The sequence below is a fragment of the Aphelocoma coerulescens genome, chromosome 4 (assembly GCF_041296385.1).
Source record: "Aphelocoma coerulescens isolate FSJ_1873_10779 chromosome 4, UR_Acoe_1.0, whole genome shotgun sequence".
NCBI lineage: Eukaryota > Metazoa > Chordata > Aves > Passeriformes > Corvidae > Aphelocoma > Aphelocoma coerulescens.
Window position 1 is genome coordinate 6953669 of NC_091017.1, and position 14586 is coordinate 6968254.

Here is a 14586-nt window from a genome sequence, read left to right on the forward strand (position 1 = left end):
TTAGTAGAAATAACTTCTTTTCCCATCCTTAATAATCACTTTCCTCAGGTGGCTTTTCTTATTTGTTTTGAAGTGTGTATCCCTTAGAGCTTTGAACACTTAAAACATCTGTTTATTATTTGTGCAATACACTTTAATTTTTTGTTTTTAAGATTGCATATGGAAGTCGTAAGTCTTGTTGCTGTACTTTATTAAGCAAGTGGAATGCAGGCGCTGACCATATGAAAGTAAATACAGCAGTTTTGCAAGCTAAAAAACCCTGCTGCTTTGTAACTCTAGAAAGATGGCACTCTATCCATGTGTTGCTTATCGGTTCATCTATCTTTTCTTTTTATATTTAGCAGGTCAGCATCCATCTTAAATTTTCAAAACAGAAAAGCCCTCATTGATTTTTAAACTCATTGCCACTTTCATTTTGGTTAAGATGAAATACAGTTGCTTCTATCTCGTGCATTTTAAGGGTCTTTTGTATTTTTGGCAAAATATTTTCCTTGCTTAAGTTAATTTGCAACATTATACAAAGCTTGGTCTGCAGTGGAAAACTTTGAGCATATCTTCAAAGAGGAAAAGCTTCTCAAAATACTCACATTTAAATCCAGACAAATAAGGGTTGTGATAGGTAATGCCATTATAATTTGATTCCCACCCCGCTTCAAATTGAAACCTTTTGGATTCATGGCAGGGAAGAGTTCTTGTAAATGCTGAAGAGCATCATCTTTACCATAGTAAAAATAAAAAATGAATTCCAATGACACTGTAAATAGAGCAAAGCTTTTTTCACTAGCAGAGAGTACTGTTGTTATCCTCTTTGAAAGTATCTTACAGCTCTCATCACCAAATAGCTCAGCATGAATCTTCTCGCTTTATCAGTATGTACAATTGTCAAAAAAATGTGAAATCTCCCGACTGACAAGAATTAATTGTGGATGAAGGTAAAGATGGGTTATAATAATCCAGTTTTGAACATGTATGCACAAGCTACAGGCTGCTGGTTCAAGCTTCCCTTGAAAGGTCCATATCCTTAGAGTCCTATCAGAAATAAAAGCCCTTGAAAGGACCAAAATCCTGTGAGAGTTTGAGATTTTTATGTGGAATTACTGTAGATGGTGTATTTGTTGGAAAGACTCTCCCAAGCAGGGATGTTGGGCTCACAAGATGGAAACAGAGCTTGTGTAAGCTTTGCTGTGTGCTCACTGGGATGTTTGGGATGTTGCTTTTGTTCTCTCAATCTCCTCTTGAAGCACAGCAGCATTGGTTTGGATGAAAGCAGCCTGGTAATGTATAAAACAAGTAATTGGTCTTTTCTTCAGTAGGAATGCGTTCCATAGTTTGCCTTTTTTGGAAAGACGTATGGGAACTTTTATAAGTGCTCCCACCAAGTCATTACCAAGAATGGAGGAAACTAAATATCAGGACTCCATGGCAAAAGTGTGTTTTGTCTCCATCCTCTCCCATGTGAACAACTTGATTCTCATGATTTCAGAAAAAAAATGTTCACTTCCCTTCACAGTATGGAAGTGGAGTTCACTTGCCAGTCAGTGTCCCTGGGCTTAATGCAGTGGAGATCTGCTTTTAGAAATGGTGCATGCAGGTTTATCTCTAGGGAAGGGATGGTTAACAGAAGTCATAGTCTTGTGCCTCAAGTGGCGAAGAGATAGGCAATCCTGAAATAAACATTCTAGGGATGGCAGCAATGCCAAAGATTTTCCTAAACTTTGTCCTTAAAGAGGCAGGAAGAATTCCATCAGCCGTGTGCAGACTGGGTGTTTGAGATCAACACACACTGGTCTTAGCTGCTGCTGACTGGATGGGAGAAGTCTCTTCTGATGAGAAGATTGATAGACAGAACAAATAAAATAGGAAAAAATTCCTGCCTCGCCTCTTTTTGTTTCATCACTCAAGTACAATTCAGTCCTGCTTAACACTGTGCAGAGAACATGTATAGATGTCTTGCAGTTTCTTTGTGAACTGAGAATCTTTCCACAGTAAGTAATAGAATTCAAAAGCTTGATCATTCATTTTAATGGGATCAGAGTAAAGCTTACTTCATTCCTTAAAGAGAATCCTAGACTCATAGAACAGTTTGGATTGGAAGAGATGTTTAAGATCATCTAGTCCTAACCCCACACTAGATCGATCCAACCTGGCCTTGGACACTTCCAGGGATGGGCAGCCACAGTTTCTCTGGGCAACCTGTGCCAGGGCCTCACCACCATCACAGTGGAGAATTTCTTCCTAATACATAATCTAAACTACTTTCTTTCAGAAGGACATGTATTTTTTCTAAAGATAAATTTGTTGGCTTAAGGAATGATATCCTGGAGCTGCCTGAAGAAAATTCATTTCCTCTATTGTAGTGGCTCGCTGCGTCTCTAAAAGTGGAACTGAGTGGAACTTTGTTCTGATGTTTCTCCCTATATCTGTAATTCAGTGATGTTTTAGTCTGGGATGATTTGACTTATTCTGCAGATGATCGAGTTAGACCAACTTAAACAATTGCAAAGGCAATTTACACTTTGATTTCATTTAACCTGAATTGTTTAAGCATTAGGTAAGTGAAATTAGATTAAACTTCATACAACTGCATTGATTTTTTGACATAATTCATGTGTGAAGATGTAAATCAGTCTGTCTTTCTGTAAGTTTTTTACCCTGCTAAAGTGCAAGAAACAATTCTCAAATAAAATGTAGATGTCAAGCTCTTACAAAGTAAGACTTGCATGTACAAACTCTTTCACAGCAGTTAATTATGACACTGAGTAAATCTTGTGGTCATGTCCTGCTTTAAAAATACTCAGGGTTTGTAATTCTACATATCTTATTCTTTGCCCAGTGATGTCATTTATTCTCTTACTCTGTTCTTTGACTGCTGTTGTGTGTGGCAAAAAGAAAAGAAGGAAAAAATGCAAACACCCACCCTCACTGCCTCTACCCCCAGTTCTGGAAAATCCATACTAATCAGTAGAGATTTTCTCTGTTGTGGATCATGTTGCTCTCTTTGATAGTGATACAGCATTTTCTGGCAGAAGGCAGGCAGCCTTACAGGACTGCTTGGCCTGTGTGCTCTGGAATGCTGTTCCATGTATGGTCCATGATTACATTTTTACCAATTGCATGGAATAAATATTTACTGCTGCAATGAAAGTTTTACATGTGTAGATTAGGCATTGAATAAATAAAACACTTGGAGTATGTAACATGTAGATACTGATGGCTCTTCTCCTTTCAAAGTGCCTTTGTCTATTCCACCCTGGGAGATGTGGTTCCAAAACATTCCCTCAAGTGCTAAGGTGTGGATGTCTGCACAAAGTGTGTGCAGCTCCTCTGACTGGCTTTACAACAGAATTCCTAAGGATCCAGTCAAACAAACAGAATGCAAACAACTTTTGTTTAAATAGATGAGTACAAGAGCAATTTATGCTTTCTCTTGTAGTTGTGAATAATGATCTTTAATACAGTGTTCTTAACAAAGAACATAGTAATCCTGTTTATAATTCTTGTTATATTAGGGTAGCCTGAGTGCTCTGCTTTTCATTACTAATTTTCATGTCCTGGGGCTCTGGCATGGGCTTACTGAGTTCCTCTTAAATGCTGTCTAACTTTCAGCTTTTCTGTCTTTGAATTACTGTTGTGCTGAAGATTTGACAGGCTAAAACTTAACTGTGCAAGAAACACAGAGGTTAGGGAGAGAGCCATTTCTTGAAAGAGAAGAAAATTAAATATTTCTATGTGACGAATAAAATGTAACCTTTTCTTGGTTTTGCATTCAGGAGGAGTAGGAATTAATTTTCCTTCAGTGGAAAAGAAGAGTGAGCAGTTGGTTATTGCCTGATGTATTAAAGAGAAATATTGCTTGCATTTTGGGGGTACTCAGTATTTCCTTTCTGATGGTTAATTAAGAAGAATGTTCTTTCTCTTGTTGGCCTTGATGGTGTGTTGCACTGATTTTGAGCAATCTACCTTGTACCTGGGAAGAATTCCAGCTGCAGTTGAAGGTATTTAACAACAAGGTAGAACATAGGAATAATGGCAACTGTCAGTTTCTTCTAAACTTGAACGTTCCGTGACCTTTGATAGATTCTCAGGGAACGGAGAGACCTTAGAGACTCAGGCTGTGCTTTTCCATAGTCTGCATGTCATTATCACTGTGTCAGTTTGAGCTGAGCAAGTCTTCTCCTGGAAAATTGAAATACCTACTGAACCTCACAGTGGTTCAGCGCTTTATTTAGCGCTTTATTTCTGCAGTTGGTCACATCTTTGTTGCCAAGTCGAGGCTTAAAATACAACTGTGCTAAACATGCACATTTGCTGCAACTCCATATCCTTTTTCTAATCCCTTTCCACTGTCTGAGTGATGAAGGCCATGTTAATAATCTTGGAGAGGATGTAGAGGTACTTTTTAGGGGAGTCTTTGTGCAGCTCGAGAAAATGAAGCTTGGTTTTCAATTTGCTCTTTCAGAGGAGCTCTTGGTGTTTTTAGTTGATGCATAAGAATCGAGTCCCTTTCAGTGTTAAGTAAGAAGCTAATTTCTTTATTTCCCTTCCTACAGACAGAAGATACAAGCTAGAAACTAATCAAGCTTTTCACCTGACAGAAAGCAGAGACAACTGAAAATGACATCAAAGAAAATCAAGTAGAAAATAAGGCCTCTTTTGTTACTCCGAAGTTGAATATTTGCCTCTGAAAAGGACCTAATGAATCAAGTCCTGGCGCCACTGGCAGTCGCTTCTTAGAGTTCTTGTCATAAATTTATGTTGCCTCATCTTAGGTATTTTGCTCTAGGTACCCTTACTGGAAAGTTTTTTAGAAATTCTCTGGTTAGGGTCTGCAGAACCTTCTGATTTCCACTCTGCTTTCTCACCTAGGCTTTGCTTACCTTGTCTTTAACCAAGAGGTTCTTCATTTCCCACAGTTGCTGCAGTATCACTTCTGGGTATATGATCTCATTTGATTTCTTGAGCACAGGTGAATAGGACTGTAAGGAGTACTCTGGATGGGATCACTCACCTACATTTCAAGGAAAGGCCAAAAATGGTCAAAAAACCTTTTATTTTTACTTTCCAATTTCTATTCCTTTTGACAGGTGTATGTAGTTTTATCTCTTGATGCTATTTTACTTTTATGTTTTATAGCTTCACAAGTTGGCTTTCTTTTCCACAGGTCTCATATCCCTCTTGCACACTCCATGCTTAAACATGCATCTTTTTGAGGGGGATGAAGCAGAGGTTACCAATTAATTAGTACTGGGATACTTCTTGAGAATATTTTCCTTCACTTCATACAGAAATCCCAGTCTGATTTTTCTACTTTAAACTGGAATGTGGATTTTAAGTTTGTAAGCTCTAATTTGGTTCTGTTTGCTTTTGTAAGTGGTGCCTTTAATTTTTCAAACCTTTTCCACTTGTAGTTAATGACTTTTTCTTTGGGACCGTGAGGGGTGTTTTTTCCCCATTTCCAGTGATGGTAAGGGTGTCAGATGTACAGAGCACAAGATGCCATTGGGCAGGAAAAACTGGCAGATAAAAATATGGAGAGGAGGAGCCACAGCAGGGGGTGAGGAATGGAAAAGAAAGGACTGAGTTGTGAAATCTGTTGTGTTTTCTGGTCAAGTAACAAGAGTGATAGAAGCCTGGATGGAGGGGAGAGGCTTAGAGAGTTATTGTACAGCAGGGCCACCAAGATGATCAGAGGGATGGAGCACATCTCTCAGGAGGAAAGGCTGAGAGAATTGGGGTTTTTCAGCCTGGAGAAGAGAAGCTTTGTGGTGACCTAGCTGTGGCCTTGGAGTGCCTGAAGGGAGCTTACAGGAAAGATGGGGAGACACTTTTTACAAGGACATGTATTGACACGATAAGGGGGAAAGTCTTTAAACTGACAGTACATTTAGAGTGGGTATGAGAAAGAAATTCTTGACTGTGAGGATGGTGGGACACTGGAAAGGATTGCCCAGAGAAGCTGTGGATGCCCCATCCCTGGAAGTGTTCAAGGCCAGGTTTGATGGGATTTGCAGCAGCTTGGTCTAGTGGAAGGTGTCTGTGCCCATGGCAGGGGGTGGAACTAGATGATCTTCAGGGTTCCTTCCAACCCAAACCATTCTGTATTTCTATGATTTTTATCAAATGATACGAGTGTGGCCATAAGGCCTTAGGAGCACTGAGGTAGCAGACTAAATGTGGCAAATGTTGCATGTAGCAAATATCTGCTTAAATGTAACAAATAGACATTTATGACAGCTTGAGAGGCATATTAATTTTTAAAACTAAAACTCTTTTTCTCTCTGTATTGTGGTGCAATAGCAACTGCCTTTCTCATTTCTTGTCTGTTCCACCTCCAGGAGATGCTCTTGTTGCCATAAATGATGTCGATGTGAATTCTGAAAACATCGAGAGGGTTTTGTCTTGCATTCCAGGTCCTATGCAGGTACAGTAGTTGAACATTTATTCCAAAAATCCTCTGTAAAAGTGAGTACTGCTTCTAGCCTTTTTTTCCTGAGGAAACAAAATTTAGGTGGCCTTTTTCTTAAAACTTCCTCTGTTACCTTTTGAAAGCGTTGCTTGACTTCAGTCAGAGTAGAAATTTCAGAGTTTAATTCTGGTAAGTTACATGAAAATAGGTAGGTGCTGATGTCTAGCTTAAAAATAAACATGTCAGCAAAACAGTAATGGATTTTGTTCTGCCAATTACTGCATTTAAAATGGTAATCATTGCTCTGGAAATACTTAAATAGAATAATTATGTCTTCATCAATATCAACAAGACTCACAAAACACAAGAGAGTAAAAAGAAGCCTGAATTAACAAGTAGTGTTATTAAAAATATTTAAGAACATTTAAATGGTGAAATGGGTACTGCTTTAATATTTAAATAGAATAATTAATTATTGGGGTTCTAAGAGATGTTAGATTGAAGACTTTTAAGATCTTTCAAAACTCAACAGTGAAGAAATTGATAGAAGTCAGTAATAAAAACTGATAACCAAAAGAAACAATTCCAGAAAACCTGACCTGATGAATAATATTTCTTTCCCCAAAACCTACTGCAAATATCTTTTGTTCTAGCTGAATAGTAATTTTGTAGCTGTAATGAGGAATTAAATAAGTAATGAAGAATTAGATAGTTATTTCAGAACTAAACCAGGAGAGTGCTACTTACCTAGGATGTTAGTAGCATAAAAATTAATATTTTGAGTTATGCTGCTTAAATCCACTTCCTCATGGACAGGAAGACAAGGTAAAAGTTGAAACTTAGAGGTATGGGCAGGAGCAGGTTAAAAATTAAAGTGTCTCTTGGTAGTTTTTCTTCAGGTAGAATATACAAAGTGATGATAATAACTGAACCCTTTTACAGTCCAGAGATTTTAAAAAGTGGAAATTTAATGTTTTCTTTAACACAAAAGTTCTGTTTGCAACTTACATAGTGCAAGTTCCTGTGGAAATACATCTGCAGCTGCAGTGAGATTGAGTACTGGGATGTCAGTTCAGGAAGCTTTCCAAGATATTTGACAGTCTGAAGTTTGCCTGAGCTACTGGAGTTGTGGTCAGGTACTGGCAGAGCTGCATGGGAGAAAAGCCTTCTCTTGTCCATCTTTGACCAAATACGGAGTTGCTGTAACTGTTATTAAACACAGAATGATTAAAAAAGCAGAGATGATCTAGTTTGTGTAATTGTATCCCTGCTAGATTAGAAGTATTACTTGTTGCTAAAAGGCAGTGCAGCCCTTTAGAGAGCAGCTCCTTGTGATGCAGTGTTAATGCTTGCACTGTCAGTAAATCTGTCAAGCAGGCAGCGATTACTTGAAATGTGTAACAGTTTGTCATGGTGGCTTTCCAAATCCTTTTATAAAAGTTCAGTTATTCCTTTTCTGCTGTGCAGTTTGAGTCAAGCTAGACGAGTGATGGCTGGAGTAGACCAGTGGAGATTTAAATACAGAGTTCTGGGGTTTTTTGCAATGCAGTACACTGCAATCATGCTGCTGAGGGAATAGAGGGTTGTTGTGTCTGACATTCTGTAGTACAGGCAAAATTGTTACTGTGTTCTCATTCATCTTACCTTGCAAAATATCAAAAAAGATGCCACGTAAAAAGCCTTTTTACTTACATATGAGTTATTTCCATAACTGAAGTCCCTACTCTTCTGGATTCATGTTAAAAATTGCTGGAATTAATTTCAAAAACTTAACTACCTAGATTTTCTCAGTTGCACCATGTGACGTAACATCTCCTTATTGTATTTCCAGAATTTTGTTTTTCTTACCTCAGTTTAGGCAACTAGATCTAGGCTTGTAAGGGCTAGTTTAGTGCCTTTGCTGAGCAATACAAATCAATGCTACATTAGTCCTTTTTTTTTTACATTTCTGTAATCAAAATAGTTGCTGTTTCCTAGAAGCACAAGACAGACTAGGAAGGGCAAGGTACACTAAAAGAATATACTCTTCTTTGCTCTGATACTCAGAAGTTGCAGAACCATTTTCCACAAAACTTTCTAAAAATATTCAGCCTGAGGCAGACATTTAGAATCAGAAATTTCAGCCTGAAATTTTGAGTTACAGTTGTGCAGACCATAAGCACATGGCAAACAGATACTGAAAACAGGAAGCAGAAGGCAGTCTTTAAAAGGCAGGCAATGCCCCCAGCTCTGTCTGCAATAAAATCCCTATTCCAAGCCATGCAGCTTTCTTGCAGATGAAATCATGCCTTTCTGGGGCAGACCAGTGGTATAACAGCTACATTTTCTCTTTCTACACTGAGAAATGTGTAAGAGTATCAAGAAACAAGTTAAATACAGAGCGACCTTCCAATCATTACTTTCTAGCTTCCAGCAGTTAATTGTAAAGGACTTGTAAAATCAGTTAAGGGTTTCTATGTTCTCCTTTGTTTCTTAAAATTCTTTTGACCTCCACAGCATCCTGGAGCAGTGATTTATGTAATTGATTTGTATTATGTTAATTATCATTGGTTTTCAAATTGCCATCTAATCAAGTGCATGTCATACCCCCATGTTCCTGTGTTATGAGAAAAAGTTAACTGTCCATGTCTTATTCTTCCATGGCTGTGGAGAGCTCTGTCGTGTTCCACTTCTGTTACGTTTCCTAAGCAGAAAATGATGATCCATTGTCCCTCAGGGTTTGCTGTTCCTGCCACCTTCTTGCCATTTGATTAAATTCTTTTTGAGAACTGTTCTAAGCATTGAGAACGCGTGCATGATACGTAGAGTGGAATACTAATGCTTTTCCCATTCTTCATGTCATTTTCTTTTGTGTTTTCTGTTGTGCATTGAACTGCTTTTCTTCAGGAGAAATGAAATCAGAGCTGTGGAAGGTTTCACAGTCAGTACTTATAAAAGGGGACTTCAGCAGTCATATTTAATCAGATCCGGTGCATATTTAATCAGATCAGCTCAGGATGAAGATTCATCTCTTCTCCACAAAAAACAAACAAACAAACAAACCCAGTGTTTTAGGATATGTAGAAATGCAGTCTCTCGGTCCTTTTCTATTACAGTTGTGTGGGAGGCAGCATGGACGACTCCAGGGTAAAAGAGAGTTAAAGTGCTGCTCAGTCCAGTTTGTTTTGAGCTCTTCCCTGAAGGATCATATGGTTGTGTCTCTAAGACAGGACAGAGTTTGTTTTTTTAAGAAATGGAGAGACTAAAAGATAGACTGCAGCAAGAATGACATCTGTGTGTCATTAGTGTAGGGACTGTAGCCTAAGTGTCATGAGTAAATGTCCACAGACAAGATGCAGTAGTAGCTAAGAGAAATAACTATTGAGCCTTGAGGAAATATGTAAAAAGTTAAACAGGGTATGAGGAAAATGTTCTGAAATATATGCAGATGGCGTGACAAAGAAACAGAACCGAGTCTCAGAATGCTGGAGAAGAAAACATACTCTTGTGAAACTGTCAGCTATCAAGTTACTGGGTCTTGGAAAGCAGCTGCTTCTTAGTGTTCCTGGTCCTCGAGTCCTGTTCATGTGTGGTGTTAGGAATCAAGACTGAACTGATGAGGAGAGGGCGAGGGATGAGTTACTGTCCGAAAAGAAAGGGGTAGTACGGGGCAGGAGAACAGTGCTGTACCAGGGAAGAGGAAGAGAAAAGAGAAAAAAGGCTGATAGCAGCCCAAATAGGAGAGGAGAAAATCAATGGAAAGTGTTAGGAGAGGGAGTGAAGTGGAAGGGGAAGGTGGCAGCCAGTGACACAAATGTAGCTGTGAGAGCTGACAATGGCACTTCTCTCCAAGCTAGTTTGATAGTCAGTGGGTGTTTTAAAGCATCATTATTTCTTGCTGGCACCCCTCTCTTGAAGTATGTGTACACACATACACAATTAACAAAAAATATCTGGTTTTAAATGTATGAATTACCTCTGCTTGGCCTTCTCAAAATTTATTGCAACTGGCAAAATAGAAATGGATTTTTTTGCATCAGTCCTCAGGCTAAACTGTCACTGATTTTAGCAAAGAAGCAGGATTTGGTGTGATGTGGTATGTTCAGAACTTCCCAGTCATTAGGCATGTTACAGGTATTTCAAGGCAGACAAACAGTCTTGAGTAAAAGCATGTGAAAGAGGGAACTAAGAGCATGCCTACTTACACCAAATATATCTTCATCCAAGAAGATAAATGAATTTTTTCTCCTTGGAAATTACAATGCTCAGTCAAGAGTAGGTGTTTCTCACATCTCCTCCTTTCATACTTTGGATAATGTGTTCATTCACAGAAAACAAAAAAATCACTTCCATCACTGCTGAGACAACTAACAAACATCATTTTTGTAATTCAGGGCTTAAAAAAGTAGTTCTGTAAAGCAAATTTTGAAACATATTTCTGCATCAAGTTTGGATTATGTGCTGCTTGTGTGTCAGGAAATGCACATTTATTCTAAAATTCCTGGGGTTTAATTTATTTGGTAAATAAGGGACAGTAAACGTGATATAATTTTTTGGCAAAATAAGCTTTATCATCTAAACTTTCAGGGTTTTATTTAAGAGAGGATGTTCTGGTTGTGTTTTGATCTTTTTTCTTCTGAGGAAGTAGCACAGTAAGGGATGTAAACAATTTTAATGCTACTTGGTAGTCATGTAAATTGTTAAATACAGCAACAAAACCCTGCTGAAAGTGGAAGATTGAAAGAGTTGCTACTGTGGCAATTTAACAGACTTTCGCAGTCTAATGTAAATTTAAATGGATTTCCCTGTGCAAATGTGTCAGTGCACTCAAAATGGCAAGGAAATGCTCAAGAAAGAGCCTTCAGGATATGTACTTAGGAAACTGCTGACATTTTGAAAGAAGTCAAATACTGTGTGTGTTTCAAAGGCACAGTAATGGGTTTTGTGTTCAAACAAAGCCAGAGCAGTAAGTGTATTTTTCCATTCTCAAAACCATAAGAATTAAGTATGAAAACACAGCAAACCACATGCTTACTCACATGGTTCATAGAGCATGTAATAGCTGGCTTTGTCCTTTGTAATAGATGGTTATGTAATGCTGAATGTATAATTGGTTTTCTTGAAACAGCAGGAATTTTATATGCTTACATCTTCATCAGTAAAGCTGAGGCTGAGAAAACCTGACCTCTTAAAGGGCTCAAGCTGCATCTGTTTCATCTGATACTGGAATGCAATTGTAAGTACAGCCTCGTTTTCACAGTAATTAATTACCTTAATAGGTTAAACTGACATTTGAAACCTCAGTGTTTGAGCCCGAAGGAACTTCTCAGCAAAGGAGCAAACAGGCGCAGTCAAGTATGAACAATCTGGTTCGGCTCCTGTGGGGAGAGGACAGCTCGGACCTCCAGCAGGCTGTACAGGATGTGCCTCACATTGTCATGTTCCTCACGCTGAAACTGGACTCTGAGACGTGCAAGGATGAGGTACGTGGCTGGCTAAATAACGCTGAGGTGAAAGGTAACAACTGGCCACAGCAGCTGCTATGACATTTGATGTGAAAGGATAAATAAAAAATCCTGCTAATGGTTTGGAGTTGTGAATCATCCATAAAATACCCATTTTGGCAGAAATAAGCCCTGAAATTCCAGGGGGGAAGAAACAGCAACGCTGTTGACAGACTTTTAATTGTATTTGAGCTCAGTTGAGCGCTGCTGAGCAGCAGCAGGTGAGGAGCAGGCCAGGGTGGTGATTGCACAGCCGAGGTGCGTTCCCCAGTGCCGAGCTGTCTCTCGGATGCTCACCGGGATGTTTTCAACACGCCTCTCCAATTTGAATTACGAGATCTGCCTAGTCAAAAAAATTTCCCCCAGCAGGAGCTATTGGCAGTCCACATCCATAATCTGTCTGGCTCCTCCTGTTTTGAAATGCTAATGTGTCTTTTCTTAGAGGGCTCTGGCATGTCTGCTGTTAGCAGGCAGCTGCTGATTCTTGCTTGGGCAGCATTTTAGAGCTCTGAAGTACTTCTCCTTTGTCCTGTGAAGCTTCCTTTCACGTCTCTTTCCTTTTTGTGTTCTTCAGGAAAATTTTGCCAGTGTACATGTAAGCCACTGTAAGGTTGTGTAGATGTTGTTCAGGATGTAGCCATAGCTACAAATAGTCCTCTCCACACAGGGACACAGAGCTGAGGTTGGCCTCTTGCCCAGTCTGGAAATGACAAGTGAACAAAGTGGACTTCTTAGGAACAGACATTTGGAAAAGGACTCTTCTCCCCTTGTGTGAATTCTCAAATTTAGCATTGTGTCCCAGTGATCTTATATTATTTCTGGTGAGGAGACATCAAACAAAGCATAGGTTTTTCCAGTCCCCAGGGACTGGGATGACAGGACAGTGATGGAGTGGGGAGCAGAAGGAAAACATTTTGCTTTCCTTAGATTGCGATACCTTTCCTTTATTGATACTGTTTTTCAACTGGTACAAGTCTGTGTTCTGTTGGTGATGTGTAATAGAGAAAAAGTGTTACAGCTGCACAAAATGGACTTCAATTTTATTTTCTTGAGACAGGGCTGGGGAGAACCACAGAAAATTCCATGATACCGTAATATGTAGTAGTCTAAGACTGCTGTGTTGTGTGGATAGAACACTTATGGACAGTTGCTGTAGACTTGAAGACCAGTGTCTTCTTGACCATGTAAACTTTATGAAATATTAAAAAAAATAATTTCAGGGCCTCTGGCTCCTCTCTGACACATGTAAATGCCTGATTGCAATTCCTGCACTTCACAGTAAATTGACTACTGGTTTCTTGCCCCGTTGTTACTTTACACTCTCCCAAGAAACGGGATTAATCCTGAGCATTGAGCAGAGGTAAAAGAGGGATTGTAATGCCCTTGTTGTCCCTTCACAAGATGGAATAATTGTTTCCTGAGGAGTCTTGGCTATTATGCAGCCCCAAATATGTTGAGAGATTCTTTGCTGATATAATCAATCTAACATTTCGTTACAAAAGAATGCTGCCTTCTTTAAGGCATTTGTCTTTAATTTCATTTTCTGAACGTCAAGTAACTTCTATCCTGTAGATGTACTGTCCCAGATTTTATTTAAACAGTACTTTAAATGAGTAGTGAAGTTATGATACACCAAAGCCATCCTGCACAATAAAAATAAATGATCCTTTAATAAGCTGCTTTACCCATATCCAGAGGAGGCACAGTATGCAGATCACATCTGTGTAAACTATGGCAACTAGAACTTGTCAATAATTCTCCCACTTGTGTGCTTTTGGCACCTAAAATAGAATTAATGAGCTTTAAGACTTGTAAGCTCTGTCTGCTCAGCTATAGAGGGAAGTAGTATTGGCAATCATTTGGGATGTGTGTATGCCTGTGGGGGGTGTCCCTATGGCAACAGTTTCTCAGTGAGTAAGGTCAATCATGCCTGGTTTTGCATTTTAGTTTAAGGTGGGTATTACAATTATACCTCATTTGTAGCAGTGCACAACACTCTGATCTTTGTGTTTGACCTGGTTTTGGTGATAGCATGTCTTAAAAGGAATAACGTTCATGTTCTTCCTACTGTTACTAGAAGAGTCTGTCCAGGTTTGGGGGGTTAGGCTGAGGGAGGATTTACACTCTAAGAAACGAGCTACTTGTCATTTATTAATTCCATTGTCACTGGCCTGTGACCTTAGGGCTTGCTTTGGAGACAGCTGATCTGCTGGCATGTGCTGGCCCTTGCTAAATCACTATATCCATACATGATAACAGCTCTGCCCTTTTGCTACAGTTGGCTTTTCTCTCCCTGGGAATGTGTTCAGATAATTCACAAACGAATTTTGTGTAAAGGCCCCAGTTCATAGTGAGGAGGGGGGAAAATGCTCTTTCTAGCCCTTTGCAGTGCTGTAATTAGAAAGAGTGGGGTTTCTTCAGTTGAGGGATTGACTCCAGAAAAAAAGATCCTTGTCACTAATGAGTATTTATGGAGTTAATTAAATTGGGTATGAATGAAGAGTTTGTCAGGTCCTTCTGTAATGAAACTTTGCATTCTTTTAGTCTTGAGGAAGGAAAATTTTCCAACGGGCGTTGGCACTGGCTTAATGTGCTTAGTGACATACACAGGGAAGTTAATCATGCCTGGGCTTTGTTTGTTTGTGTAGAAGGATAATTAACTATAATCTTGGTGGTGGATATGCTTAATATTACCTG

The 14586-nt window shown here is 39.1% G+C and overlaps 1 protein-coding gene across 4 annotated transcripts in view; it reads left to right on the forward strand.

Moving 5' to 3' along the window:
* The window catches only part of INTU (inturned planar cell polarity protein), a 39491-nt gene that overhangs the window by 11348 nt on the left and 13557 nt on the right, over window positions 1-14586 (forward strand). For all 4 annotated transcript variants that reach the window (XM_069012642.1, XM_069012640.1, XM_069012641.1 and 1 more), the window contains exons 3-4: window positions 6336-6421; window positions 11665-11868. In XM_069012642.1, the coding sequence (XP_068868743.1) occupies window positions 6336-6421; window positions 11665-11868 (290 nt within the window). The remainder of the gene's footprint in view (window positions 1-6335; window positions 6422-11664; window positions 11869-14586) is intronic.